This window comes from Phalacrocorax carbo, chromosome 15 (genome assembly GCF_963921805.1).
Source record: "Phalacrocorax carbo chromosome 15, bPhaCar2.1, whole genome shotgun sequence".
Classification (NCBI taxonomy): Eukaryota; Metazoa; Chordata; class Aves; order Suliformes; family Phalacrocoracidae; genus Phalacrocorax; species Phalacrocorax carbo.
In genome coordinates this window covers 17,172,789-17,198,932 of record NC_087527.1, presented here as the reverse complement: position 1 = coordinate 17,198,932, position 26,144 = coordinate 17,172,789, and the positions used below count along the sequence as shown (strand labels likewise).

General features: G+C 53.3%; 2 protein-coding genes across 3 annotated transcripts in view; both read right to left on the bottom strand.

The window, feature by feature from the left end:
- Window positions 1-201: 201 nt before the first annotated feature.
- On the bottom strand, window positions 202-7,822 carry LOC135315856 (carbonic anhydrase 15-like). Its single transcript, XM_064466618.1, has 8 exons — window positions 7,618-7,822; window positions 5,830-5,865; window positions 3,369-3,539; window positions 2,959-3,119; window positions 2,149-2,241; window positions 1,746-1,812; window positions 1,386-1,552; window positions 202-728 (listed from the first exon to the last, which is right to left on the bottom strand). The coding sequence occupies exons 1-8, from the start codon at window positions 7,682-7,684 to the stop codon at window positions 510-512; spliced, it is 981 nt and encodes a 326-aa protein (XP_064322688.1). The 5' UTR covers window positions 7,685-7,822; the 3' UTR covers window positions 202-509.
- Window positions 7,823-13,262: 5,440 nt separating this feature from the next.
- The window catches only part of DGCR2 (DiGeorge syndrome critical region gene 2), a 49,505-nt gene continuing 36,623 nt past the window's right edge, over window positions 13,263-26,144 (bottom strand). For both annotated transcript variants that reach the window (XM_064466616.1, XM_064466617.1), the window contains exons 7-10: window positions 24,230-24,433; window positions 20,012-20,164; window positions 19,100-19,336; window positions 13,263-18,333 (exon numbers count right to left, since the gene is read on the bottom strand). In XM_064466616.1, coding sequence (XP_064322686.1) covers window positions 18,092-18,333; window positions 19,100-19,336; window positions 20,012-20,164; window positions 24,230-24,433 — 836 coding nt within the window. In that variant the 3' untranslated portion in view covers window positions 13,263-18,091. The remainder of the gene's footprint in view (window positions 18,334-19,099; window positions 19,337-20,011; window positions 20,165-24,229; window positions 24,434-26,144) is intronic.

Sequence of the window (26,144 nt, the reverse complement as noted above, 5' to 3'; positions counted from 1 at the left end):
AAGGACCCTGAGCCACATGCACGGGCTGGGATTTGGCCCTGGGGATTTACTGCATGGGGAGGAGAGGGGGAGCCTCACACCCACCTGCGCAGCCGTGCACAGGGCCAGTATCCCCGAGTGCCACCTAGACAGTGTCCCCCAGCCCCCTCCCCTCCCCTGTGCCAAGCACCCTGCCCCAGCAACACCAAAGGGACACCGAGCCAAAGAGGCAGCAACCCGCAGCCACCAGTGAGGACCTCGGCTTTATTCCAGCATTCCCTCCTGGTGGCTCCCACAGCCTGGCTACAGGGGCGTCACGGGGAGGCTCCAGGCTTGCAGAGGTTCACCCCTGCAGAGATCCAGGTTTGCAAAAATCTTCACCCAGCCGAGGGAGGTCTCAATTTCCTTCTTTTGTTGTTGTTCTTTCCCCCCCCCACACCCATTTACCCATGAACCAGATGTGTTGCCTCCCTGTCGCATTGCAGCGGGGTGATGCTCATGTGGGGACTGGCGAAAGGCTGGGCCAGACCCTATGGGGTTGGCAAGAGGGGGCCAAGCAGGACCAGGAGGAGCAGGGGGGAGAGGAGCTGGTGGTGGCCCCCGTGCGGGGGCCCACCGCTGGCCGTAGCCACCCTGGAGGCGAAGACCGTCCGGCTGCGGAGGGGCTGCGGTGGGCGGAAGTTGTTGGTCATTTTCAGGAGCGTGGAGCCGGTGGCCGGGAAGTGGAGGGTGCTGACAAATGCCTGCAGCTGTGCAGGGGGAGAGGCAGGGTGGGCAACTGCTTTACCAGCCACCCCGAGCCCCAACCCGCTTGTAAGCCCCTTTTTGTGCTGCCCCACTGCCGATGGCACAGGACCCGTGGCATGGCCCCGTGCTGGCGGGTGTCCTCCCACCACCCCTCACTGCTCTCCTGAAACTAGACCTGGAGGGGAAGTACCTGAGCCTGGGCCTTGCAAGGATCGGCTCTTGAGTTTTAAAGGAGCTAATCACGTTTCACTGCCTGTGCTGACCACTTAAAGAGCAGCTGGCCCACGACACCGTCAAGGAAGTACGTCTGCTAAGATGCTTGGGCAGCAGAGGAGAACTCACTCAATCCATCCACCCATCCACGCACCCACCCACCCCCTTGGAGCCTCTTCTGAGCTCCAGTGGGCTCACTCCCCCTGCACTTTCTGAATATTGGGGCTGGGAGAGCCCTATGGAAGGGATTTCTCCCCGTTGGCAGGTGGCCATGGCTCTGTTACTTAACCCTCATAAAATTAATTAATTGCCAGGTTGCCAGGAGCGTTATTAGAGAGATGACTTTCGCTGTGCTCTTGCTTAGGGGTCAGGAAGTGCAAGGAGAGGGGCCACCCAGGAGGTCCAGCCCTTTGGGCACTGGAGCATGTGGCTGTGCACGCTGGTACCTGCTCCCGGCCGATCTCCACCGGCTCCTCGAAGACGGTCCAGACAACCACCTCGCTGCAGTCAGGGGTGGTGAGGGAGCCCTGGTAGCGGTAGTACCCGGATAGCCGGCCGGCACGCGGCAGCAGGGTGCTCAGGCGGAAGGTGGAGGCCAAATCCACGGAGTCCCCTGTGGGGCGAGACATGGCTGCTCAGCCCATCCCATGCCGGGGACAGCAGGGCCACCCCCATCAGTTTCCCTTCAGCCAGACAGCCCCACAGACTGGCAGGTCCCCCCACCCAACCGGCCGGGGCGCACCCCTGCCCTCCTGCACTGGGGTCTCCCCCCTTTCCACTTCTGCCCCGACAAGGAGGCAACTCACCAGCACGGGAGACATTCCTCAGCCCCGCCACAATGGTGTTATAGTTGGTGTTAGGGGTTTCGGTGACCTGTGGAGGGGGAGAGTACGCAGCTGGGGCAGGGCAGAGCCGGGTCAGCCTGCTCTGCCGAGCACCCACAGGCAGAGCCGAGCCCGGCCCCGCGCCGCCGCAGAGCAGCGGTGGGGATGGGTGAGCTCGCAGCCGGCACCCTCCCGCACGAAGCTGGCAGAGGGGTCACAGCATCTTTCACAACTGAGGTTCCCCAGCACCTCCTGGCCTTGACCCAGCCTTCCTGCCCCTTTTCGCTCCCTCGGGGCAGGCATACAATGCTCCCCCACCACACCACGAGCAGCCGGTTCCGGGGGGGTGCCCTCCCACCGGCAGCGTGAGCCCCCGCAGACCCACCTGGAAGAAGAAGCCGAGGACGGCCAGCCCGTTGGGGTGCCCCTTGGCCTCCGCCAGCGTCCGGTACTTGACATTGATGTGGACAATGTGCAGCTGGGGAAAGCACAGAGGGGCAAAGCTTGGGCAACCGCCCCCGGCCGACCGCCCAGCAGCAGGACACTCACCCACAGATCTCCCAGGACAGCCCGGGGTAGCCAGATGCTGAGCCAGCCACCCCCCAGACCCGCTAGCCACCCTCCCGGTCCCATGGGCGCTTCTGTGGGGAAACTGCTTAGAGGATCAAAGCACCCCAATGAAGCGAGCATCCTTTGAAGAGGCTGGGGAAAAGGGGCCAGCCATCCTATAGCACCCGCCAGCTGCAATACATAAATTTTTCTCTCCCCTGGCAGATAATTAATATTTTAGAGGTGCAGTGTCTCTATCGCCCAGAAGGATCCTGATGTGCTTGGCACAGCACGCTCCCACACACTCTTGCTTCCATTCACTGACTCAGCGTGTGGTCCCGGCGGAGCGCAGAGCCCTCCGAACATCACCGAGTGCCTCCAATGAGGCAGCTTGGCCCACGCACAGTAAAGAAAAGCCTTGAGTCTCATGTCAGCTGCTTTTTAAACACCCAGTTGCTCTGTGCAGCGGCTGTCCATATCCCCATCTGCTGTGATGGGGAGCACGGCCGAATCCGCCAGTGCAGCATCACCAAGCCTGGTCTCCCCACTCTGCGCCAGCCTTGGGACACACCAGCATCACACCTTCCCATCGCACCAAGGACCTGGGGCACCCCAGAGAGCCTGATGGGTGCTTTTTCTCACCTACCTCCATGGGGAGCTGGCGCCCGTCAAGGGTGTGCTCAGAGCCATTCCCGGCTGGGCTGCCCCAGTGGAAGTGGAGCTGCAGTGCACGGTACCTGCCGGGGAGGCCTCCACCGCTGACGGCGATGTGCTCAGAGGCCGACTCGCTCGCCAGGCTCAGCATCACTGCAAGGACAACAGATGGGGTAAGGATGGGAGACAGCCCTGTCTTTCTCCCCACAGCTCACCAGACCACAGGCTTCATCCTCCCTGGGCTTCATCCCAGTGTTAACACAAACCCACAGGGCAGGAGCTGCCCTGGAACCCTGCAGCTCAAGGGCAGGGAGCACCCAGGAGCAGTGGCAGAGCCAAGCCCTGGCCAGGACAGTGCCGGGGAAGCCAGGGCAGGGGAGGGTGCCCGGCCGCAGCACGCACCCGTGTGCCCATCGTTCGCCAGCCTCCACTTGCCCGGGGGAGCCTGGTCGTAGCCCTCGAAGAGGATGTCCCCAAGGCCACCATCCCGCTGCAGCTGGCGCCTGTCAATGTTCACGGGGGACTGCTTGTTGCCGCCGCACGTGGCTTTCAGCTCCTTCCAGTGGCTGGGACCTGCAGAGGAGCAAGGGCAAAGCGGGCAGCCATTGACCCGCTGCCACCCCCAGGGGGGACACAAGGCCAAGGGTGGCCAGGTCCCCAGCCAGCCCTGCTGCCCCTGCCACGCTTGCCTGCATCCCGCAGGAGCTGCCCTCCTGCCCAGCCAACCTTCCTCCCTGCTGATGAGCAGGGGCTTATTACAGCCTCATCCATAATTCAGCAGGATTTCCTCATGGGTCGGGGGCTATATTTAGCCTGGCAGCAGCATCTGTCCCTCCACGCTGCTGCTGGTGAAGGGCAGGCTTTCCTCCCAGCCGCTGCTACCCATCCCTGCAAGCAAAACCCCGTCTGCAGGTCTGTGCCAGCTGCCACCCCCACCACGGCCCCCGGGCTGGGGCTCACCCTGGGGCTGGGCAGGGGGTTGCTCTATGCAGAGAGAGCAAACTACCCCATACACCACCTGCGAGGGAAGGACAGACAGGAGCTGCTGAGAAGGGGGGACGGAGGACTTAAGGCCCATTCACAGAGCAGAGAGCTTGGTTTTAATCACATTTTACCCTACCCATGCTGGTTTTGTCCAGTTGTGGCAGGTGACAGCACACAACTGGGGCCACCCGGTAGCACCTGGCCACGCAACTTGTCCTGGGGCAAACCCCAGGCGGGGTCCAGGGTGACTGCGCAATGCCCATTGGCAGCTCCTGGGGTGGGGGTCATCGTGGCAGGAGCTGGGTGAGGATGCAGCAGCACTCGCAGCCAGCTGGGTCTGCCGCAAACCTGCAGCACTGCCCGGGCATTGTGAGTGGCGGTCCCTATAGCTGCCACCACGGCCAGACCCCACACACGTGTGGCTCAGTGTCCCCATCATCCCAGCATCATCTCTTCTTGTAACATTCATTGGGGTCCATGGCCGTGGGACTTGGCCAGCCACCCTGCCGGCCACTGCTCCAGCGCAGCTGCCGTGACACCCTGCTCCTTCGCCTAATGGCCCGGGGCAGCCTGAGCTGCAGATGCCCAGGGCAGAGGTGCTGGCACTGGGCACTGCTGGCAGCTGGGCTGTGGCTCCAGCCATGGAACGGGCACTCCCATGGGGTCTCCAGCCCCATCCACCCAGGGCACCCCCAGGCCAACAGGAGCTCAGGGCTTCCCTCCACAGGCACTGCTGGCTCTGCTCTGGCACCCATCATGGTGGGCAGCCTCTGACTGACCCACATGCTGTTACCCCCTGTATCCCCTACAACCACGGTCTGGGTGGCTGTTCCCCCAGCAGCATCCCGTGGCTCAGCTCTCACCTTTACCAACCTTCCTCTTGGGCTGTCAAAACCACAGGCACACGCTCAACTCCACCTCCTGCCCCCCAGAGCTCAGGCCTGTATCCTTCCCTTTTCCTCTCCTTACTCCAGGCAGCTTTTTGCCTGGAAACCCTGGGAGCCACAGCCTGCCCGTGCCGCTGCCCCACCAGCTCCCTGGCACGGTGCCACCGGGTGGCCCCACAAATTACCCAGTGCCTTCATTAAGGGACTCTTCCCCGCGGCCCTGCTGCGGGCACGTGGCTGGCTCCACGCTGTCCAAGCCACGTCCCACTGGCCCCCCCTGCCCTGCCAAATTCTGCCCTCGCCGCCGGCCCAGTGAGGTTAAATCACCGGCGATGCCAAGTGTTGGTCCGGGAGGGATCAGCAGAGCCCAGTGGTTCCCAGCTAATGTGCCACAGTGGCTAGGCACAGGGTGCGTGCACCCAAGAGCTATAAAACAGCTGGGCCGTAACGGCTGATTAAATGCTCGTTGATCCTTAATTAACCTTTTACAAGCTATTTGCATGCTTTGAAACAAAGTGTCCCCAGCCATGCTTCCCTTCCCCAGCGTGGGTAGGCAAGGCTTGCTGCCTGCCCAAACGGAGCCATCCATCCTCAGGTCAGACCCCTGTGCCCCATGGCCCGCCGATGCCTGTGCCTTGCTGGGGGTCACTAATGGCATATGTTAAATCTGGGCTTTAATTCGCTTCAGGTGGAACAGGGGAGGCCAGTGCTCCCCCGGGGGCACCCTGACCGGGCTGGGGCCGGGACCGAGCAGCTCCGAGGGCCTCAGGCACTTGTTTCCCATCTCTATACCAGCATATCTGAAAGTGAAGCTCCTCTAACCATTCCCACCTTGGCGTGGTATGGGTGAATTTGCCTTCTCCAAGCCACGCTCCTTGCTGTGGCCTCGCTGATGCTGCCCAGGGGGCCCTCAGCCGGGCACTGTGGGGAGATGTGGGGGCTAAGCCCCACACAGCCCTGACACCCCCCGTCCTGCACATGCCACCACTCACCGCATTTGGGGTCCTGCGAGTCGTAACACCACTGCCCTGCAAGAGAGAGGAGAGCTCAGGGCAGGTGATAGAGACAGGCACCCCCTCCCCAAACCCACCCACGGCCATGCCCAACACCCTGATGGCGAGGGCACCCCTCGTCGCAGCCGGGGGTCCCACCAGCACTCATGATCATCCCAGTTATTCTCAGCGCTGGTGTTTTCACGCGTTCACACCCTCCCTGCCTCCCCCGGCCGCTCCGCAGGGAAACCTCCCTCAGCATTGATCTGCTCCAAGGCTCCCAAACCTTGCTGCTTGTGGGGACCCTTCAGCAGCTGCTGTGTGGCTGTCCCCTCCCTTACCCATCCTGGGGAGCCAAGGCAGCCCCTTGCCCCGCACCAGATGCCTTGCCCACCCCCAGCAGCCCTGGGTGAGGAGGGAGCTGAGGGTGGGCTGCTGCAGCTCTCCCCTGGTGCTTCCTGCAGGCGGGCTGGCAGCAGGAGGCAGTTGCTGGGGGCTGCAGCAGGCAGGGGGTGGCGGTGGGCAGGCCTGCGCCCACGCTGTGGGACGACGGCTTACCCCGTCACTCGTCACTCAGGGCCACCTCAGCCGGAGCTGACGAACTCCCACCAGCGCTGCTGCCCGCACTCAGGGCAGCCACAGGGACTGCGTGCTCAGTGATGGGTGCCGGCGCAGCAGATGCGGGGATGCTGAAGGGATGCCGAGGGGATGCCCAGGAAGCCAGAGCCCAGCTCCTGCTGTATGCACATCCACCCAGGGCCATCAGCTCTGCAATCGGAGCCAGGCAGTGCACCCCTTCCCTCCTCAGCTCCCCATCCTGCTCCTGGTGGGAGGCACGGAGCTGGTGCCCAGCGTGCTGCCCGGGGCCAGCCTGCTCGAGTGGTCCCTGCTGATGGCTGAGGGGCCATGCCAGCCGACCGGCTGCAGGTAAGCCAAGCCACATTCTCGTGCCAGCTGCAGCCACTCAGACAGGCAGGACAAAGGCAGGCCTGCCTGCCTCCACCTGTGCTGCTTGTGGCCCCAACCTGCAGCACTGCATCCAAATCCTTGCGGTACGGGAGACACCAGCCTCAGAGGAGAGCTGGGAGCACAGGATGGTGCAGGACTCAGAGGGTCCTCAGGGCAGCGACCTCAGGCTTTTCCTCCCTGTCCTGGGGAAGCCCAGCTCCTGGGAGACCCTCGGATCTGCACCCACAGCCCTCACTCAACCTCAAGCATCATCCAGCAGGAGCCAGGGAAGTGCTTGCTACCACCAGCCTGGGCCAAAAGCAGGTGAGCACCCCAGCGCCTCAGCCCCAGAACAGCAGCGCAGGTTTGCTTGGAGGTTTCATCCTTATTGGTGTTGCCTGGTGGGGCAGGTCTGTGGGGCAGATGGGCTGGACCCCAAGACCCAAATGCCTCAGTGCCCACCCACTCCAAGGGGACCCCAGCCTGGACACCCCCTGCCATGACAGACAGCCCCAGGTGGGCTGAGATCTCCCGAGCCCAGTGGCACAGTGGGGACATCCTCCAGTGGGGAGGAGGATGGTGGGAGGTCACGAGTCGGCTCCTGGGCCAGACCAGGTCCCCTGGTCCCTGCCTCCAGCCCTGCTGGTGTGGCTGCGCCCAGCACCCCGGCCCTGCGTCACCCCCCAGCATGTGGGAAAGGAAAGGGAATAAATGGGGCTGGCACAGGTGCACCCTACCCGGCACCCCGCGATCCCCCATCCTCTCCCACCACAGGGACCCTCCGTTCCCTCCAGCCACCTCAGATGCCCAGGAGGAGGGTGGGCAGGCTCCGCATCTCACCTCCCGCGGCTGCTTGCACGACGAGAGGCAAAGTCAGAAAAGTTATCCCCAGCCCCTGTGTCCCCATGCCGGCGGTCGGGATGGGCAGCAGCGGGCAGGCGGCCCCTCCGCGACACCCCGTCCTCCTCCGCAGTGCGCCCGGGCAGGCAGCGGGGCTGGGGCGGGAGGCAGCGCTGCCAGCCCGGAGAAATCCTCCGCTCCAGCCTGTGCACTGCTGTTAAATATTCATCACAAGGGCTGAGTTTTTAACTCCTCGGCTGCTAGGAGGGAGCGGGGGGAGCAGCCCGGCCCCCAGCCAGCCCCTCTCGGCCGTGCCAGGCCGCTGCCCAGGATGCCAGCCCAAGGGCAGGTGGCAGGGACAAGGCAGGGGAGCGGGGGGCTGGCAAAGCCTGGGGGTGCAGCATGCTCCCTGGCCCGCTCCCCTCTGAGAGGCGAGGGGGTGGCACCCAGGTACCATCCTGCTCTCCATCCCAAAGGGGTTTAGCAGCACCTCCGCTGTGCCCCATCCATCCCATCCCCCGAATGGTGCCGTGGGGCCATGAATGGGCTTGTGGGAGGCTGTCGGTAGGCGGAAGGGGCTGGGGCCACCAGCTCTGCCCCATCCATATTCTTTGCAGGTACAAGCCATGAGACCACCTTTCCCCTGCCCCAGCTTTGGCAACCCCCAGCCAGCAGCAGGTCCTGCACCCCCCACTCCTGGAGAGCAGCGGCTCCCATCAGGCACCTGATGTGGGGTGGGCAGTGTCATGTACTGAATCCAGCTCATCCCCACAAAGAGGGGCCCCTCAGACCCTCCCCAGGCAAAGGCTACTGGGCGCCCATGGCACCTTGGCCATGGTAAGTGCAGCTCCCAGGCTTGGGGCACAAGCGGCCTCTGCAGCTGTGCTACAGGGGACCCTCAGCCCCTGGGGTCACTGAGGAGCAGCACACTGGCGGGGCAGGATTCAGCCCTTTCCCCTCCAGCGGCAGGAGGCTGCATCGTGCCGTAGCAGCTCAGGCTCTCGCAGCCACCCAGCACCGTCTGAGCAGGGCAGGGGAGCAGCGCTGGGGCATGGCCTCGGCATGTCCCAGGGAGCCTCGGCACCCACCCAGGCATCACAGAGCCCCGCGTGAGCATCCTGTGCTCAGGGACGTGGCTGTTTGGCTCCTCAGCACAGAGGCAGTGCGCACCATCCCCATTGCGCCCATCCAGGCAGGTCCCACAGGAGCCAGTGTCGCTCCAGCAGAGCTACGCTCCTGCAGCGGGTGGGTAGAAAGTGGGGGCTGAAAACACAGGAGCGTGGTGGTGTCACATTCTCCTAAAATATCCCTGCCCTCTTCAGGCAGCAGTGGAAAGGAGGCCACGGGGCCCAGCCCACAGGTCCGCTCGCCAGCACTCAGCCCTGCCCGGGACGCTGCCAGGATGAGCAAACCCGGCAGCAGCACGAGGGCAGCGGGAAGAAGCCTCCTGCTGCCGGCTTGGCCAGGGATGTGCTCTGGCTCAGCAGAGCTGCTCGGTTCCATGTGCGGCAAGGGGACAACACACCCGGTGGGGCTGGTCCTCAATGGGGGATCTTTGGGGCACCTTCGTCCCCCCCAGGCAGAGCCAGCCCCAGGCAGGTGCCTGGGCAGCACCGAGCTGCATGTTTGGGCACCGGCACAGGGTACAGAGAAGGGTAGCAGCACAGGGCTCCCCCAAGCTGCTCTGGATTTGTGCCATGGTTGACGCTTGGCCCCTGCTCCAGGGATGAGGTAGTTTGCAGAGGGCTGTGATCATCCTTCCGGACCAAGCCGCAAAGGGCGGGCAAGGCGGAGGGTCTCACCAGGTCTGCAGCCTGCTGCTGATGGCTGCCAGAAAGGAGAGGAGCTGCTCAGGCACCTGGGGGAGACCAAGACCTCCCTCGGAGATGTGAGCCCACCAAGTGGGACGAGCACCTCTGCCACCCGCCTGTGGTGGGACAGCCTGTAGTGCCAGGCAGTGGGGGAGAAGTCCAGACCCTCAGGGCTCAGGAGCTGATGGGACCCACTGACCCTGCACTATTCCCCCCCAGAGCATCAACCAGGGCAGAGGTGATCCCCAGGATGTCTTTTTAGGTTTTCAGGCTTCTCCAGTAGTGATTTTCGCAAGGAGAGCAAGAGCAGAGGCGACACCCCAGAGACCGCGTGGCCAGGAACACCGGCAGCACCGTGACGCAGCACGCGACCTGACATGCGGAGGGAACGAGTCCCTTGTCCCACAAAGGGCCCTGCCAGGGCAAGGAGTGGCACCTCCAGCCGGGGGTCCCACAGGGTCCAGAAAGCCGTGCACGGCTGGAGGTGGATGCAGAGCCCTGGCAGGGCTCAGCACAGCCCCGCCAAAGGACAAGAGCCAGCAAGGAAGCAAAGGGGGCTGTAAGGCACCGGGAAAGGCAATGGCAGCACCAAGGTGCTGTGCTGTACCCCACTCCCACCCGTCCCCGGCTGCCCTGCTCCCCAGGGCACACCACCGGCTGCTGGCACCGGCACCAAGCAGGAGCAACCTCCAGTTTCTATAGGAACCAGAGCAAACCTTGAACGAGCCACACCGTACTTGCCAGTCTCTCGCTGCCGTGGTGGTGTGGAGCTCACAGCTGATCCTGCAGCTCTGCGCTGTCCTTGTAGGGAGAAACCACGTCCATCATCCTGCCATCGCGGAGCCAGGAGGCAGACAAGGTCCCTACAGACACGCATGCTCACAGCACCAAGGGCGAGAGCCATGATAGGGGGAAAAAAAATGCTGCTGAAAAATAAAAATAGTTACTTAAGCTGCAGCCATCGACCAGTCGTGGGCACGGTGCCACCCTGCTGGGAAACCCCACCACGTGCACTGTCAGTAAGTGCTCCGCCAGCACACAGCAGAGGTGCCAAGATCACTCCTGGAGGTAAATCCTCCACTGCTGCCTGGAAGCCTGGCTGAAGACCTGGGCTGATGGGGACAGTGACAAGACAAGGACTTGAGCCGCCAGAGCGTGGTTCACATCACCCAGGGACAGGGGCACGAAGGGCTGTGGACATCCAGAGAAACAAGTGCAGGGGCAAGACGAAGTTCAAGGGGAACACATATCCCAGAACTTCTGATCTTCCGTTAAAATCTTTGATCTCCGCAATAAGCTGCTGCTAGCCTGGGGAGAAAGCTGGGAGCAGGGCAGGGAGCGCAGCCAGTGCCCGCACAAAGGAGGCACTGTGGCCAGCAGATGCGCGCTGGCCGCACGCCGCTGCACAGCCCCTTCATTCATCCCGCGCTCCCGCCATCACCGGGGTCAGCGACGTCTCCCCCCGCCCGGTGAGGCCGGCCAGCCCCCCACGGCCTGGCAGCCCCTGGGGTCACTGCCAACTCACAGCCCCTGCACGCATCCGCCCCACAGCCCCAAGCCCCTGGCGTTATCCGAGCGCCCCAGACGCACCACGCTGAGCAGAGCTGCTGATCACCCTCCCAGGAAAATGCATTTTATGCTGGTAAGAGCCCAGTGTGATCTGAGTGTCAATGCTGACAGCTGCCCCCCCTTGCAGGGGGACGCGCAGCTGTGAACACGAGTGGTGGTGAGCCCCAAGAGCAGTGGATGTGCTCATGCACTCCTGGCTGCTCCCTGCAGCTGCAGCATCGCCCCTGTCCCCCGGCAACAGGAGGGCAGAGAAGCTGTATCTGCACAGGGTCTTGCATTGTCAGCAGAGCCCCATGGGGTCCCTGCCACTCGGAACCCCCGCTAGCACTCACAACATCAGGTGGCTCCTATAGAGAGACTCCTGTCCCCCCGTGAGACCAGCAGTGAAGGAAGGCCTGCATCCCGTCACCCTCAGCTGAACCAGCATCTCCCAGACCAGAGCTGAAGCTCTGGGGGCTGCGCTGGTTCAGGTCCAGCAGTGACGGAGGCAGCTGCGGTGGCCACCGCCCTCTGCGGGCACAGGAAAGGGAGATGGAGCCCTCCGTGGTGCCCACAGCGACGATGACGCTGCGCACTGGACGGCTTTCAGCGCTGAACGCATCCTGCGGCCGCGAGCAGGGCACGGGGACAGCCCAGCAACGCTGCGGGGACTTGTTCCGCAGCGCTCAGAGCAAACTCTGCAAGCTCAGCAGCTCGTAAAAAGAAAAAAAAACAACCACAGAAAAACCCACACCACACACACACACACACACAAAAAAAAAACCCAAAACCCAACCAAAACAGTGCATATTTCTAGGACCTGAGCTGCCAGCCCAGAGCGCAGGCAGGCATCACTGGGGCCAGGTCCGGACTGTGCAAAAAGGAGATGCTGCTTTTTCCCCCTGCCTGAAAACAGCCCCTCTCATGGTGGGCTGGGAGCAGGAGGTCAATTCAAATTTAATTCTTAAGCTAATTCCCCCCAGGTAAAGCAGATTTGACTTTGCATGGCTCCAGAAAATCCGACTGCAGAGCTGTCACCGGGCAGGGCTGAGGGCGCAGGGGCTCCGCGGCCCCGCGCTTGCAGCCCAGGCTGCTCCAGAAGAGGCAGGGGCCGGGGCCAGCAGCTCTCCCCGCTCCAGAAGGACCCATCCTCCGACCCGCGCGCTGACCCTGTTTGGAGCCTCCAGCCGTGCTGCCGTGAGCACAGGCGACAGGACGCGCCGCGTCCACGGCAGCGGTGCCACGCGCGCCTTGCGGGGCCCGGAGAGGTGCGACTCTCCGGCCCAGCGTTGGTGTTGCTCCATCCCGCACCCCACCAGCCCCAGCTGCAAGCCCACGCTACTAAACCTTTTAAAGACGCTTATATACCCAGCAAGGCCTTTTGGGGGAATATTCCCTGCCATCGGCCACCTTTATCGGATAATTTAGAATGACAGGCTCTCTCAAGAGAGGCAGCACCAGCTCCCAGCTCGCTGCAGCCAAGGGCGCGGGGCAGCAGAGCCGCCTCTCCCCCGCGCGCCGTTTCGCTTCTGCTCAGCTCCGAAGGAGCAGCTCGGGGCCGCCTTGAGCAGAAACGCCATCTGCTGTACACCTCCCCACGGGGCAGACGGGAACCCCCTGCGCCCCCCAAAACACGGCGCTCAGCCAAGGCCTCTCCTGCCAGGTCAACCCAGGGCGCTCCTCCTCGCCCCCGTACCGTGCCGGGGGTGTAAAACACCATGAAGGGAAGGGGGCAGTACCCAAACCCTTCCTTTAGGCATTTGACGAAAAGTTTGGAGCTCTGGTTCTGCAACAGCTGAAGAGGCCAGGACAGCGGGACCTCGTCAGGCCTTCCCACCAGCCTCCCAGGGCCGGCTGGGTGCGCGGAGGTGGCACGGCCAAGCGTTAGCACTGTCCCCCTCCGACTCCGCGTCAAGTCTCCCGTGGACGTGGCCCATTCCCCAGAGCCCTGCTGCCCCGCGCCGGGGGCCAGCACCCCTCTCCTGTCCAACACAAGCACCTGCACCTTGGCACCTTCCACGCCGGTTTGGAGAGGGCAGTACCAGTCAGCTGCACTTCACCTTCTTGGGGATACGGTCAAGATTTTCTTAACATTACAGTAATATATGTAGATGCCACCGGAATTTGTACGCAAAGGGACATCAGCAGCCTCCCTGCTTGACGTTAAATGCGACCGTTGATCCTTTTGCAAGATCACAGCTCAGAAGTGTGATTTAACATGGCTTTTCTTTGCGCTGCTGAGGAACCACATCGATGCAGAAATCAGGAGACATTGGGGCAGGCCACTTCTCTTACAGAACACAATTTATTTGGCATTTGGATGAAATGTTTCTCACAGCATCTTGAGAAAAAGAAAGATTAGTGCCAACCCCAAAGAAAGAGTTAAAACAAAAAACCAGTGTCACAGGGACTGAATTATTATAGTATCAAATTTAAATTCTACATGGTATTTCACAGAATATCAAAATCTTTTATACACTGCCACAGTTAAGTCCAGTCACAAACCAACTACACAGGAGAAGCCTGCAAATGCAGCGCTGGCTAATGTTATTTTCCAGAAGGTAAAAAGCAGTGTGTCTCTCTCGCAACCTCCCAGGCATCCGCCAGCCCGACCGCCGGGGCACGGCGCAGCACGGCCACGCACGCAGCCTGCGAGTGCAGCATCTCCGCTGGCATCCACTCCAACCCGCTCAATGTCCAAGGTGCACAAAACTGGAAAATTAAAGCTATGTCGTACCGTAGCAGGCAGGTAATGCAGGCTGTTGTTAGGGGAAGCAGATCTTTACTACCGAAAGCATCTATTCCAAAGAAACAGGTACTTCATTTGGAACTGGGGGACGTCAGAAGCAAACTGTATGGAATTTGATCTCCCTCCTCTACACTAATCTGCTCTTAATTTTAGGGTCCAGCTCCCAGCTTGCAAGGGAAATTTAAAAGACATTTTTGAATGTTGCATGTTCCTTAGCTAGTGAGGAAAAAAGACGTTTCAGCAACTGGAAAAAAAAAAAAGGCGCACGTTATTGGGTTGTGTGAGGCAACTTAGAACTCAGTGCTTTGCCACTGAAAACCCACACTTGAAAGATAAAAACACCTTTAAGAACAGCTTCAAATTCATTTAACATTAGATGGGAAAAGAAGAGTAATTACTGGTCACAAAAAACATTTTCTTTCCAGGTGAAACTCAAGAGACATCTGAACAGGCCATCACCCTGTGACACCTGTGGAGGCAGAACACCCACTGACTCTAAGATTAAGCCTTCAGGAAGAATCTTCCACCTACTTCATTCTTCTTGTAGATCAGTGTCCTGCCACGAATGGGGAAGGAATAGTCTGAGGCTCAAAACTAGTCAAGACTGAACATTACGCAGACAAGCTCTTTATACATCTGAAAGACAGTTTTGATCTTCTAGCACAGAACGAAGCCCACTGTGCTTCTAACATTACAACACTCTACAACTCACCTAGTAGAAAAATTAGAGGCTGCTGTGAGACTGTGTACGGATATCACTGATAGCACAGACAGAAGTAAGTATCCAGGGCCGTTCTCGAAGGAGCGGCAGAGACCTCAATATGGCACCACAGTACGTCGTAAGGATGGGGAACCTGTGCGAGGCCACAACGGGAGGTGCGAGCCCTGCGACTCTACCACGACTGAGGTCAAGGACATCCCAAGAGCAATGCACGCTGCTCACGTGCGCTGCTGGGAATGGTGTGGTAACGCCATCTCCCCCGCTGGGTCCGGAGGGGCGTCAAGGATGCACTGTAGTTAAGAAAATCATACAGAGAAGTGAGCGGGGGGGGGGTGGTGGAAATCAATGCACAAAACCCCAAAGATGTCATCAATCTAATGGCAATCAAAACAGGTCTTCCCCAGGCAAGCATCAACCCTCTGTAATCGGTGCTCAGGACGAACGGCTCACCAGTCACCTTGCCAAGCGCAGGGAAGGTTTGCTAAGGAGTCAACTGCTGTCAAGAAAACTTTTCCCCAGTTGGTCCAGAAGTCTGAGTAGTTGTGACATCTACTACAAAGGCTCTTACTCCAAGAGAAAGTACTCAACGTGAGAAAGCTACATTAAAAAGGGAAATAAAATGACAGTTTTATTGCCAAATTAGCAGCTCACAGAGAGGTAAATGAGCTCTACTTTGTGAGCTGCTCCGTTGAAGGCAAAAATTCCCTTGTTTACAGTTAAGATGAAGCAGGACAGGGGGGGGAAAAGAAGAAATAGCAGCCTCCATGCCAATATACAAGTGGGAAAGGCTCAGAAGCAATAGGGAAAAATATCACACCGAGGCTTTACAAAGAAGCCTCCATTTGGAACAGCTACAACCAGGAGCCATCATGAAGTTGCCAGTTGTAACAGAGCTTATTTTCAAATAAAATTCACCACAGAACCAAAAGTAAAACAATCAAACAGATTCCCGCAGTGTTAAAAGTGCGAGGTATCCGTTCACCTCATCCACAAAACACAGCTTCAGAGACTAAACCAAGCCAACAGGCCTTTTGTTATTGTGCTAGGATACTACAAAGAACAAGTATTCCATCTGGCTTCAAAAGAAATTGGAAGTTTTCTATTTTGCACTGCTAACAAAATATTTTTCAGGAACAGATTGTAGTAGCATAGACTTTTCATCCTACTTAAGAGTGTACACTATCACAGCCTGTCCTACAACAGAGTGTAGCCAGCTTGAGAGAAGTATTAACCCTAAGAGCCTACTTGACATCCCAGTGCTTAGCTTCACCTAGCTGGACACAGCACAAAGGTTACCATCTACAGTATGTGTATATATATAATCTCCCCACCCAGAAACTCACACGCGCACACGCATTCGTACCTATAAAACTAAAGAAAAATCAGTACATACAATGTATAAAACGTATGGATGTGCTCAAAAATGCACAAAACCCGCTTTATTTTCACACTTCAGAAATGCTCGATAATTTTTATGCATGGTTCTGACTACTGCTATCCACCCACTTCATTAGCCCAGGACTTGAACTCAGAGGAGGAGACGGAAAGGCACCCCACAGGGTGGGGAACTGCTCCTCTCGTTTTGTACCACTGCTGTTAGAGCCAGTCAAACCAGAGAGCAGGACGCGGGCGGCGGCAGGCTCCAGGCGCAGAGGCCTCCTAACCCAGCTGCCTCCCACCCGCGTGCCAGCAGCGCGCCCCACGGCTGTGATTCACGCTCTCCCGTGGATTCAAGATTGTTAGCGAGTGTCTGAGTGTCAGGACACCAGACACGATCTCAATAACGACACTCACGGTTTTCTGTGCAAAAGGAGTTGAATTGTCAAGACCAATCCCCACGTACAGTATAAGCCTACAGGCAAGACAGAATAGAAAGTAGCAGCATATTCAATGGGGAAAGAGTCAGCTGCATTGGGAAACCACAACAGTGGGTTAGGATTTGTCATACAAGGATGATTTCTCATCATTACTAGAAAAATAGATCACGTACACCCCCCTGTGCAGTACTTTCTCCCTGTCCCTCTGGGCTCGTACCCTTCATAAGGTAAGAGAACACTCACTAGGGGCATTCTTTACAAATTCCTCATAATTCATCTCGTCTGCTGACTGATACAGTAAGTCAAGGAGAAGCAGAGGCAAGAGGAGGTTGGGGGAAAGGGTTAATTTGTACACTGAAATCCAAACTTAAATTTTAAAATCACTTGTAGAGATTATTTTGCACTCATCAAAACCAACAGTGCTTGACTTGGGTTTAGTGGGGGAGAGGATGAATCTTTTTGCCATCTGTAAATTAGAGAGTTCAGTCTGAGGGGGAAGTTTAAGATGACGTATCAGACTGAAGCGAACGGCTTTGTTGATTTAAGTACGCTAACCTCATTATAACCTGTGGGACCTGGATAAATGGTTTGGGGGGCTCGGGGGAAATCCCTAGAATAGATTTGGCAATTTATCGACTCCAATAAGGAAAGGGTGACCAATTTGAATGAAACATCATGTATAGTGCGTGTTGATCACTGTTTTTAAATGGTATTTGTAGAACTATGAAGAAGTGAAGTGGAGGGGAGGGAACACACTTACATGCTGAATATAGCATGCAATAAGGAAAGCAAGAAGCATGGTCTTTTATCCTGCCAGTCTTGTACAACTGTTCACTGTAAAGGAGTTAACTACAAAGAAAAATACCTCAAGTCTTCCCTGTGGGATTATAACAAGCAAGGGCTTCATACGGTGAAGTCTGACTGCATCAAAGTTAACTGCTCCCTGTCTCTTCCCTAAAGTACTACCTAACAAGCATGAGGATTCTATCGAAGGGACACAAGCATTACACAGACCCAGTTTTCTTTACGGGCCAGAAGTTTACCTGACAATATGAGATTTTGCAGCTACCAACAACAAATAATTGTAATTGCAAATCCTAGTTTTCTTAGTACCCACTTGTCACATACTGTGTAGATCATTCACCCTCCAGTCCCTACGGTGTTCTGAAACAGCAAGGCAGATCAAAACATGCAAATGTTTTATGCTGTGTTACTTGGTGGCATGTGTTTTAGCTCCTCAGTGTTCCCGCTCTGTAAAACAGGCCCCCAGCCCCTTCCCCTGCAGTTCTGTCTTCTCTGCCTTTTCCAAGTGTAGCACTGAAGCAAGAGAGAAAGCAACTGATTGAATGGTGACTGCCCCCACCCTCCTTCTCCATCATCTGTTCCCTGGGTCCAGTGGCACCCAGCCAAATTCAAGCAGCTTTTTTTCTGATATAGATTTTGTTTCCTCTCCGGTTAGGAAAACAAAAACAAACAAAAAACCCCAAAACAAAACAAAAACCCAACCCCAAAACCCCAAAACAACAAAAACCCATCCAACCTACCCATACTTTTTACCTCCTTAGAAGTCAAAGAAATTCTCTGCACTCTTTTCCATGGCCAATGGAAAAAAAAGAGCAGTTATACAATCCATATTTACATGACAAACTGATTAGTGAATGAATAACAACAGCCAAAAAACGAGAGGCACAATCCTAATCTAGAACATAAAAGCAGTGTTCAAAAACCAAATTGGAGATTCCTTCTGAAGTTCAAACCACGTATTAGTGTTTGTCTGTGCAAACAGTTGCTAAAACTATTTCTGACCGGCAGTCAGCTTTTTACTCCTTTATACAATGGTATTGACAGAACAGTGGCTGTGACGGCTGCCCGTGAGAGTTTCTGCCGGTGTGTTTTCATTTAGCGGCGTGTCAGGAGGGACAAGAAAGGTGCTGCTGTCAGCAGAGTCTTCCAGCTCCACTGGAGAAGGACCAACTGAGGGAGGAAGAGACCCCTCTGTAAGCTGTGGCGATACATCACAGTTTCCTAGTGACGGAGGACTGCTTTGCACAGTCTGAGAAAGAACTCCATCTGCAAAGGACAAAAAAACAAGCAGAATCAGAACATGAAGTAAATCTATTTGGGAATGTGACATGATATACTCTCTGTATTTCTGGAAGCTCTGAGTTTTTCCTGGTTTCGCATTAATGCAGGAAGAGATGACACTGCAAAAGAAGAAAATTATGTAGCAAAAATAAAACTTCAATATATAAATATTTGCACTAATCAGGCTCACTTATCTTGTGAGAAATGCTGCTGTAAAATCCCAAATTGGAATGATTTCTACAGTATGCGAATATCACAGCTGCAACACTGAAGAGCACTGAGTGAATCATTAGAAAGTGATATTTTTGGTCAATTTTGGGGGGATGTGGGAGGGGGAAGCGGGGAGGAGAGAAGATGCTGGATATATTTTATTCAAAATCTCTTGTACTTGACGTTTGTTCTACTTTTTAATACCAGCCTCTATAGACCTATCCCCAAAAGACCAGAAAAAGTACCAGCATAGTGGAAACTAGGTAACCAGGTAACCTATCCAAGGTAAGGCTTGAAAATAGATAAGGTCTAAGAGTTAAACTGCTTGCAGCATGGATTCCGCTTGTAATTTAGGTGATCCAAAGAACCTTTGGGAAAAAAAACAAGCTTAATAATACATTTTAACAAGTGACTTTTCCATCACAGAAATAGGAACTATATTTCCCCATCACAATCACTAAAAAACACGTGATTATAGTTTAAAAAAAATCTACCCTCTAGCCAAAATGAAGAAGAGGAAGAGAATTTATTGCCTGCATACCTGGAGTAGAACAAAGGATGCTGTCTGGGTTGACAGAAGCCTCATAAGGAGGAGGTGGGTCATCTGGATGTTGAATATCTGGATACTTGTAAGCAGTATAGGGTGGAGGCGGATCATGGAAATGAAATGCCCCACCTTCCCCATCATCTGAAAGATGCAGTGGAGTAAGGCCAGTTCCAAAACCATCAGGACCGTAATCAAAACCAGGCATCCTGCGGCCCAAGTTAAAATGGTGCACTATTTCAAGAGAAGGAAAAAGTAGTAAGTGACTTTACCCCGTGCTTTCTTCTTCAGTTTAAGGCAGATATCAACACCTTTTTCTGCTTTTCACACCCAAGGAACTCACGTCTCCTGAAGACCTAAAAAAGTCTGCACAACCTATACAAGTCAACTCACTGCAGTTACACGATACCCAGGCCCACCTGCTCCCAGCCTGTTTGTCCTGCATCACATCTGAATTTGAACCTAACCTCTTCAAACTAAGGAGATCATTCACACACAGAAGGTATTTCAGATTTGGACCACTTACAAACAAAAAATATTTTTCCATTATCGGCTAAAAAAGTCCAAGTCTTAAGAACCTACCAAGACACACACAGAGGCACAGTCAAGCAAGACCATGACATTTCCCACTTTTACATACATCGATCTGTTCATAATAAGGATGAGGCACAAGATAAGTGTTGATATAACTGTTTTTCTTTGATTGTGGCGTGATTCAGAGAACCAAAACTTGTACAAATCACGACCAGTTCAGAAACATGGTGAAAAGCTACGCTTGGGTACAGTACTGACTTGAATCTATAACCAGACTTCTGCTGTTTTCCACAGATTTGTGTTTCTTCTGCTCTCTTTATGCTGAAACACATACACTACGCACATCAAGACTCATTACAGATAAAGGCTACTTACAATTTGCTCCAATCAAAGACTCTATGCGCTCTCTCCGCCTCTGGCGTAGCCGGTGGACCATGAAAAGCAGCAGAGAGAGGATGAGGAAGGAGGAAATGCAGCTAACGATCAGTCGCATTCCACCAGCCATTGAGTCAAACAAACTGTTGCCATCTATTACATAAAACATATAAAGAAGTCTGTTACTTTTGTTCAGTACTCATTTTTCTTGATGTTCTTCTGTCAGTAATGGACAGATATATGCAGAGCAGAGATTCATTAGCCTGGTTTAACATTTCTCCATAATTCAAAAACTTAAGAAAATTATGACTCATCAGGTGATTTATTGATTTATTACAAGAATATCTAACTGTTTCTAAAAATATCAATCAGCAAAAGGGCAGAATATTGAAGACTTCAGGTCTCTGAAAACAGGGAAAAAGGAAAGGTTAACAGCATTTTGCACATCCACTTGTCTCCCTGGCATGGCTGAGGATGTTATGCTGAAGTCCTGGAAGCTATGGGAAAGGCGTAAGAACTGGCAAAGCTACATGCTATTTCTACGTGACTTCTGGACATCTTATGTTTTACATTTCCAACAACAAAATCTCTAAACATTGTCATTATCACCAAGATGTGGTCATCTGAATACCATACGTCACTGATACATTGGTTAGCGCCACTAAGTGACAGGAACTAAAAATACCTTGAAAAGGTGCATCAACATGATAATCATCTTTCAAGAACTGAAGAGATTAAGGTAAACTGGAATTAAATCTTTTCCTAGAACCACACAGGAAGCAGAACATGAAACAGCAAGGAGCTTCGGCCTTTGAGAGCTCTGTACCGTTGCTAACCAGATCCACACTCGGAAGGCTGTGGCGAGCAAATTATCCCTGTTTTACCAGTGTCAGACTTGAGAGGTATTAGTTTTTCACAACTCAACTAATCACACTTGGTTATGCTTAAGCAGCACGCGCCCGTACAGACACTCTACACAAATAAAAATTACCTAAAAGTGATTGTGCTGTGCTCTTTGCACCAGTTTCCCATTAAAGAGATCTGAATGAGAAATGCCGCAGGTTAGGTGTGGATAAGAAACAGAAGTGGCTGCACAGCCTGGTCACCTACAGGTACAGGACACAAGCACTACCAGGTACGAAGCCCCCTGCCCAGCCACCGCAGTGCCATCGCACTCCCTCAGGCACCCAGCCAGACCCTGGCCACCTCCCCTTTCCCACACCCACCACAGCTGCAAGAGCTCTCTCAATACTTCTCCTTTCACTAACAGCAGCTAAAGCTGTATCGAAGATTCCTTACAGAAGAAAGCTAAAAGCCTCACAAAAGTTATTGGTACCGACTCACTACAAATGCTAGTAACAGGAAAATCCACCTAACTTACATGTCATTAAAGAGCATGGCTAAGAGGCTGGTATTTATTACAGAATGCATTCCTGGCAACAAGAAATTTATTTAACAGTGCACTATGCATACAGCCTGAACATCACACCCTCTCAAATCTGGCTGTGCAGTACCAAAGCCTTGGTGCTGTCAAATCTTTTAGCAACTCTTACTGTCAGAACTTAAAGCAATGCGGTCACACTCCTACCAACCAACACGCCCTCCGGAACCCCACAGACCTGCCGCTGTTTGTCCTCCGTTTCATGGCAATGCTGACTTTGTGAACATCATAAATCGGTGCTAATAACTGCCTTAAATAAAGTGACTTAACTAAAATATACACACAGGCAAGCATGACGCAATCTTGTAGCCTAACTTCCACATATTCTCTGTATATATACAGAGCATGTATACAATATACATTATTATATGTATAGAGAGTGTGTGTGTATATATATATAATATATATATACAATAATAAGTATAGAGTATAACTGTGATTCTTGGACCTTCTGAGGCGTTTTGGGTCTCTATCACACTGCTCCCAGCCTGTGAGAGCTCCTAACATTCAACATGTTTGGCTGGATAAACTATTGTCAAGTCCTAGATTAAAAAAAAAGGGGAAAAAAAAAAAGAAAAAAGACAAAGACACAGCTTGTACAGAACAAGATACGTCATCGCAGATATTTCCAACCCACATAACTACACCTAGATTATTTCAGAAAGGCTGTTTTACACTCAGTGTAGTAGTGGTACCCTGTAACTGCCCCAGTTTAGTCACTAGAAAAGCTTCTGCACCATCAGCTCTTTCAAAAGTATTTTATTTATTACCTTGTCACGAGTAAGAGCTGCAGGTCTGTCTAAACAAGAAACACACAGAAAAATTATTTTCTACGACATCCATGAAGCCGCAATGGACAGACTACCTCAGTTTCAGCATTAGTACCCGAAAGATTTTCCTCTTCTATGTATCTTCAACTAAATGAGGAGAGCATCTTTCAAGAGAGTATAGATGCGATTGCTCAGCTTACTCCTACCACTGAAAAACTACCCTACTACCAAGTCCTTGAGTAATGTTCGTTATCCACTTGTAATCACTGCTCACCCACTCACACTGCGATAGCTGATTACCTGCCAACCCAACAGCAGGATTTGATTCCCCCGGTCTCTCCTTGGGTGATTAATTTACTTACTGTTGATTAGTAAACTGTTTTCTTTCCTTTGCAGAGCTTAGGGAAGATATATGTAAGAATTGGACAGAGACAAATACATGCTGATTAAAGAAAGCAATTCATTAATTTTGTTATCTGGAATAGTCATTTATAAACACCCAGAGGGAAAACCGAAATGCTTCATTTAAAAATTTCAGTGTTTATCACTAGCTGAAGTAACTTCATTATGAAGGAAGTTTGACAACTGCCTGATGATTCTTCTCTCAAAAACTAAGTTACTGAAAAAAACCACAACACTTCAGGCAAGAGTATAATGAAACAGTCTTATTTAGCCTCAGTATAGAAAGAGCTTAAGGATCAGAAAGGATGTGGTAAAATACAATCTTCAAATCAGTATTCATGAAATAGTTCAGACCCACAGCAATAGGCAAGGATTAAAGAACATGGCACGAGGTTATCCCAGGTCATCTTATCCTGTCTGCTGGATGATGCTTTGCTGACACTGTTCCTCAAGATTAAAGAAGTGAAGACAAAGTCTTAACTCTGCTGGTAAGTGTAGTAGGAAGACTCCTGCTTTTCCCCCCACTTTTTCACTGACTAACCTGCAACACTAGCTACAAACATCTGTTAAGCTTAACCCTCAGAACAAATGCGAATGACAGCAGGAGCCAGCAGTGGCCTTTAATGATTAACTTCTGTAGTAACGACAAATAAAGACTGCAAATTTGGAAGCCAGTAAGCACCCCTATTTTGTAACAGACTGAAAGAGAAGCCTCTGATAGGAAGAGTTCACCTTCCATGTTTTCCACAGGAGTTCAGAACAACAGCTTCTTTGTGCTCTCAGATAAGATTAGATTCTTTTAAAATACCAGGAAATAACAGTATCACAAAATGGTTGAGGTTGGAAGGGAAATCCTGAAATCATCTAGCCCAACCGCTGCTCAAGCAGCATCAGCTAGAGCAGATTGCCCAGGACAGAGACCAATCAGGTGCTGAATATCCCCACAGATGGAGACTCCACAAGCAATCTGCTCCAGTATTTGACCACCCTCGCAGTAAATTCCAAGTAAGAGACATTTCTTTTTGCAAGTCTCTCTAAAGAAAAACAACCCCCAAAATGCTACATCCCCAAATGGTGACTGACAAACAGTTCAGAGTCAACCAAAAACTTCACTGATCCAAAACAAGAAGCTGCACTGAAATACCAAATCCAATAAACAAGGTTGTATGCCCCGATTATTATTGAAACTCTATATCATTTATAAACTTTCCTTCCCACGAGATCCCTGCAAACTTACACACACAAATGCTCATGCCAGAAAAGGATGCTGAATTAGTGCTCAAGAGAAAAGCCCTTCTGTGTCATGACAAAGGAACCATGCAAGACGCTTTACTAAAAATCCACAGTAGTGTCAACCTCCACACAGGAAAAAAAAGCTACTGCTTTCTCCTGTATAAGTAGTGTCAAGGACAACTAATTATTTCTAGCCACAGTCTGAAGTGTTTCATTTCCTGTGATTTGAGATCCTTCCCCACAGAGGGTTTGTAGCCAGCAATGTTGAGGCACTGAAAGGATTCATCTTTCCAAACAATGTTATACCCAGATATAACCGAGTTGAACACTGAACTCATTTTTCTTGACTAAACTTTAGCAGTCAACTCTTACCTGTGTCTAAACATGTAAATTTGCAGCATTCCTTAGGGTCTTTGCGGTACTGCTGACACCCCTGGGGCCGTTCACACAAAGCAGCCACACACATTTCAGGTTCACCGTTGTGACACGTGCAGCTCAAACAGGGATCATTCCCTTTTGGAGTGAAATAGTAGCCTTCATCAACAATGTTGTCTTTGATATCAACGCAAGTCTGGCCTAGAACAGAAACACACATCAATATCCAAGTGTCTGTGAGCCTGCCAGACAGGAGCCCAGCTTATTCTGTCACATTAAGTGATTTGTAAACTTAAGCAGACCACCAGTTTAAAAGCCACGCCTTCACATTAAAGCAACTTTGAAAAAGGATCTCCAAGGAGTGGGGAAGATAATGGATAGTCTGAAGGCACGCGGGGATGATTCACTGCTCAAAACTGACAAAGCGAGTTTTAAGTATTTAATGGAATTGACACTTCCAGGCATCCTCTCCCAGACACAGGAAAGCAAGTGCTCTGAGAAGTTTAAGCTTCACTGTCAATGCCTGTTACAGCTCCCTCCCTCTCTCCTGGTGCTTAGGAAAAGCTGGATCATCTCTGGACCAGACCTGAAGGACACTCTTAACAGGCCAGGCCTAAAAAAGGAAGCCAGGTAATAGTACTCCCACTGCCCTAGCTGCACCTTGATCCCTGCCCAGCGGAGGAAGTTTAGGTGTCTTCTGTCCGCTGTGCTTTCCTCCCACTGACCCAAGGGCAGGCACCAACACCAGAGCGGGGGAACGGAGACAGCCCTGGGACCCACCAGCTGCAGCAACTGCTCAGGGAGCGTGGCCTGCCCCCTCCGCCCTACGGACAGGTCAGCTCGAGGGTCCACAGGGAAGTTCAGACTGGAAGAGACCTGAGGAAGTCTCCAGCTCAATCTCCTGCTCAAAGCAGGGTCAGCTATGATGTCCCAACAGGTTGCTCAGGGTTTTATCTAATCTGGTCATAAAATCCTCCAAGGACAGAGGCTGCACAACCTCCCTAGGAGTCTGTTCCACTCGTGACTACCATCACGATTAAACAGTCTTCCTCGGCGTCAATTCAAATCTCTTATTGCAACTTAACCTCCCTTGACTCCTGCCACGCACCACTGTAAAGAGCCTGGCTCCGACTTCACAATAACCTTCTTGTAAGTACTGGCAGGCTGTTATCAGGTCCCCTGGAAGCCTTCCCTTCTCCAGGCTGAAGGGAGTCCCATTCTCTCTGCCTCACCTCACTGGGTATTAGGAAAAAGTTCTTCACCCCAAGGGTGGTGGAGCACCGCAACAGGCCCCCCAGGGAGGGATCACGGCACCAAGGCTGGCGATATTCAAGAAGCACTTGGACAACACCCTCAGAGACACGGTGTGAACTTGGGGTTGTCCTGTGCAGGGAGTTGCACTGACGATCCTTGCGGGTCCCTTCCAACCCAGGACACTCTGTGATTCTATGATTCAAAGGACAGGCACTTCAGCTCACGTCACCATCTTGCTGGCCCCCACTGAACTCGCCTCACTTTGACAAGGTCACGTCAACATTTTTCTTGTACTGCAAGGCCAGAAATTGGATACAGCATTCTTCTGCTCAACTTATACATGTGATACCCTCACCCTCTGGTTAATGTTTTGGCAGAGCTATTGTCTTCCTTACAACATCATCCCAAAAAGATGACCAAAAGGCTGATTTTTTGATCATCATTTTGACTGAACACGCGTCCTTCAATATCAGATTACAAGATTTTATTACATCTCAAGGTAGACAAGATAATATCCTGTCTTCCTAGTTTTCAAAGTATCAGGTCCAAGAACAGGCAAAGGGCTGAATTTTCTCCCCCTGCCCTTCTGAAAGTCTTTTTCCTGCTTTAGAGAAAAAGCAAACTAGAAAAAACTTCAAGAACTGCAGTAAGAGTTCAA

Coding starts and splice junctions, on each gene's coding strand:
- LOC135315856 (XM_064466618.1), bottom strand. CDS start 7,684: ATGGGGACACAGGGGCTGGGGATAACTTTTCTGACTTTGCCTCTCGTC. Junction 3,540..5,829: donor CTCGCAGGACCCCAAATGCG/GTGAGTGGTGGC, acceptor GCTCCTCTGCAG/GTCCCAGCCACTGGAAGGAG. Junction 3,120..3,368: donor GGCGAACGATGGGCACACGG/GTGCGTGCTGCG, acceptor TTGTCCTTGCAG/TGATGCTGAGCCTGGCGAGC.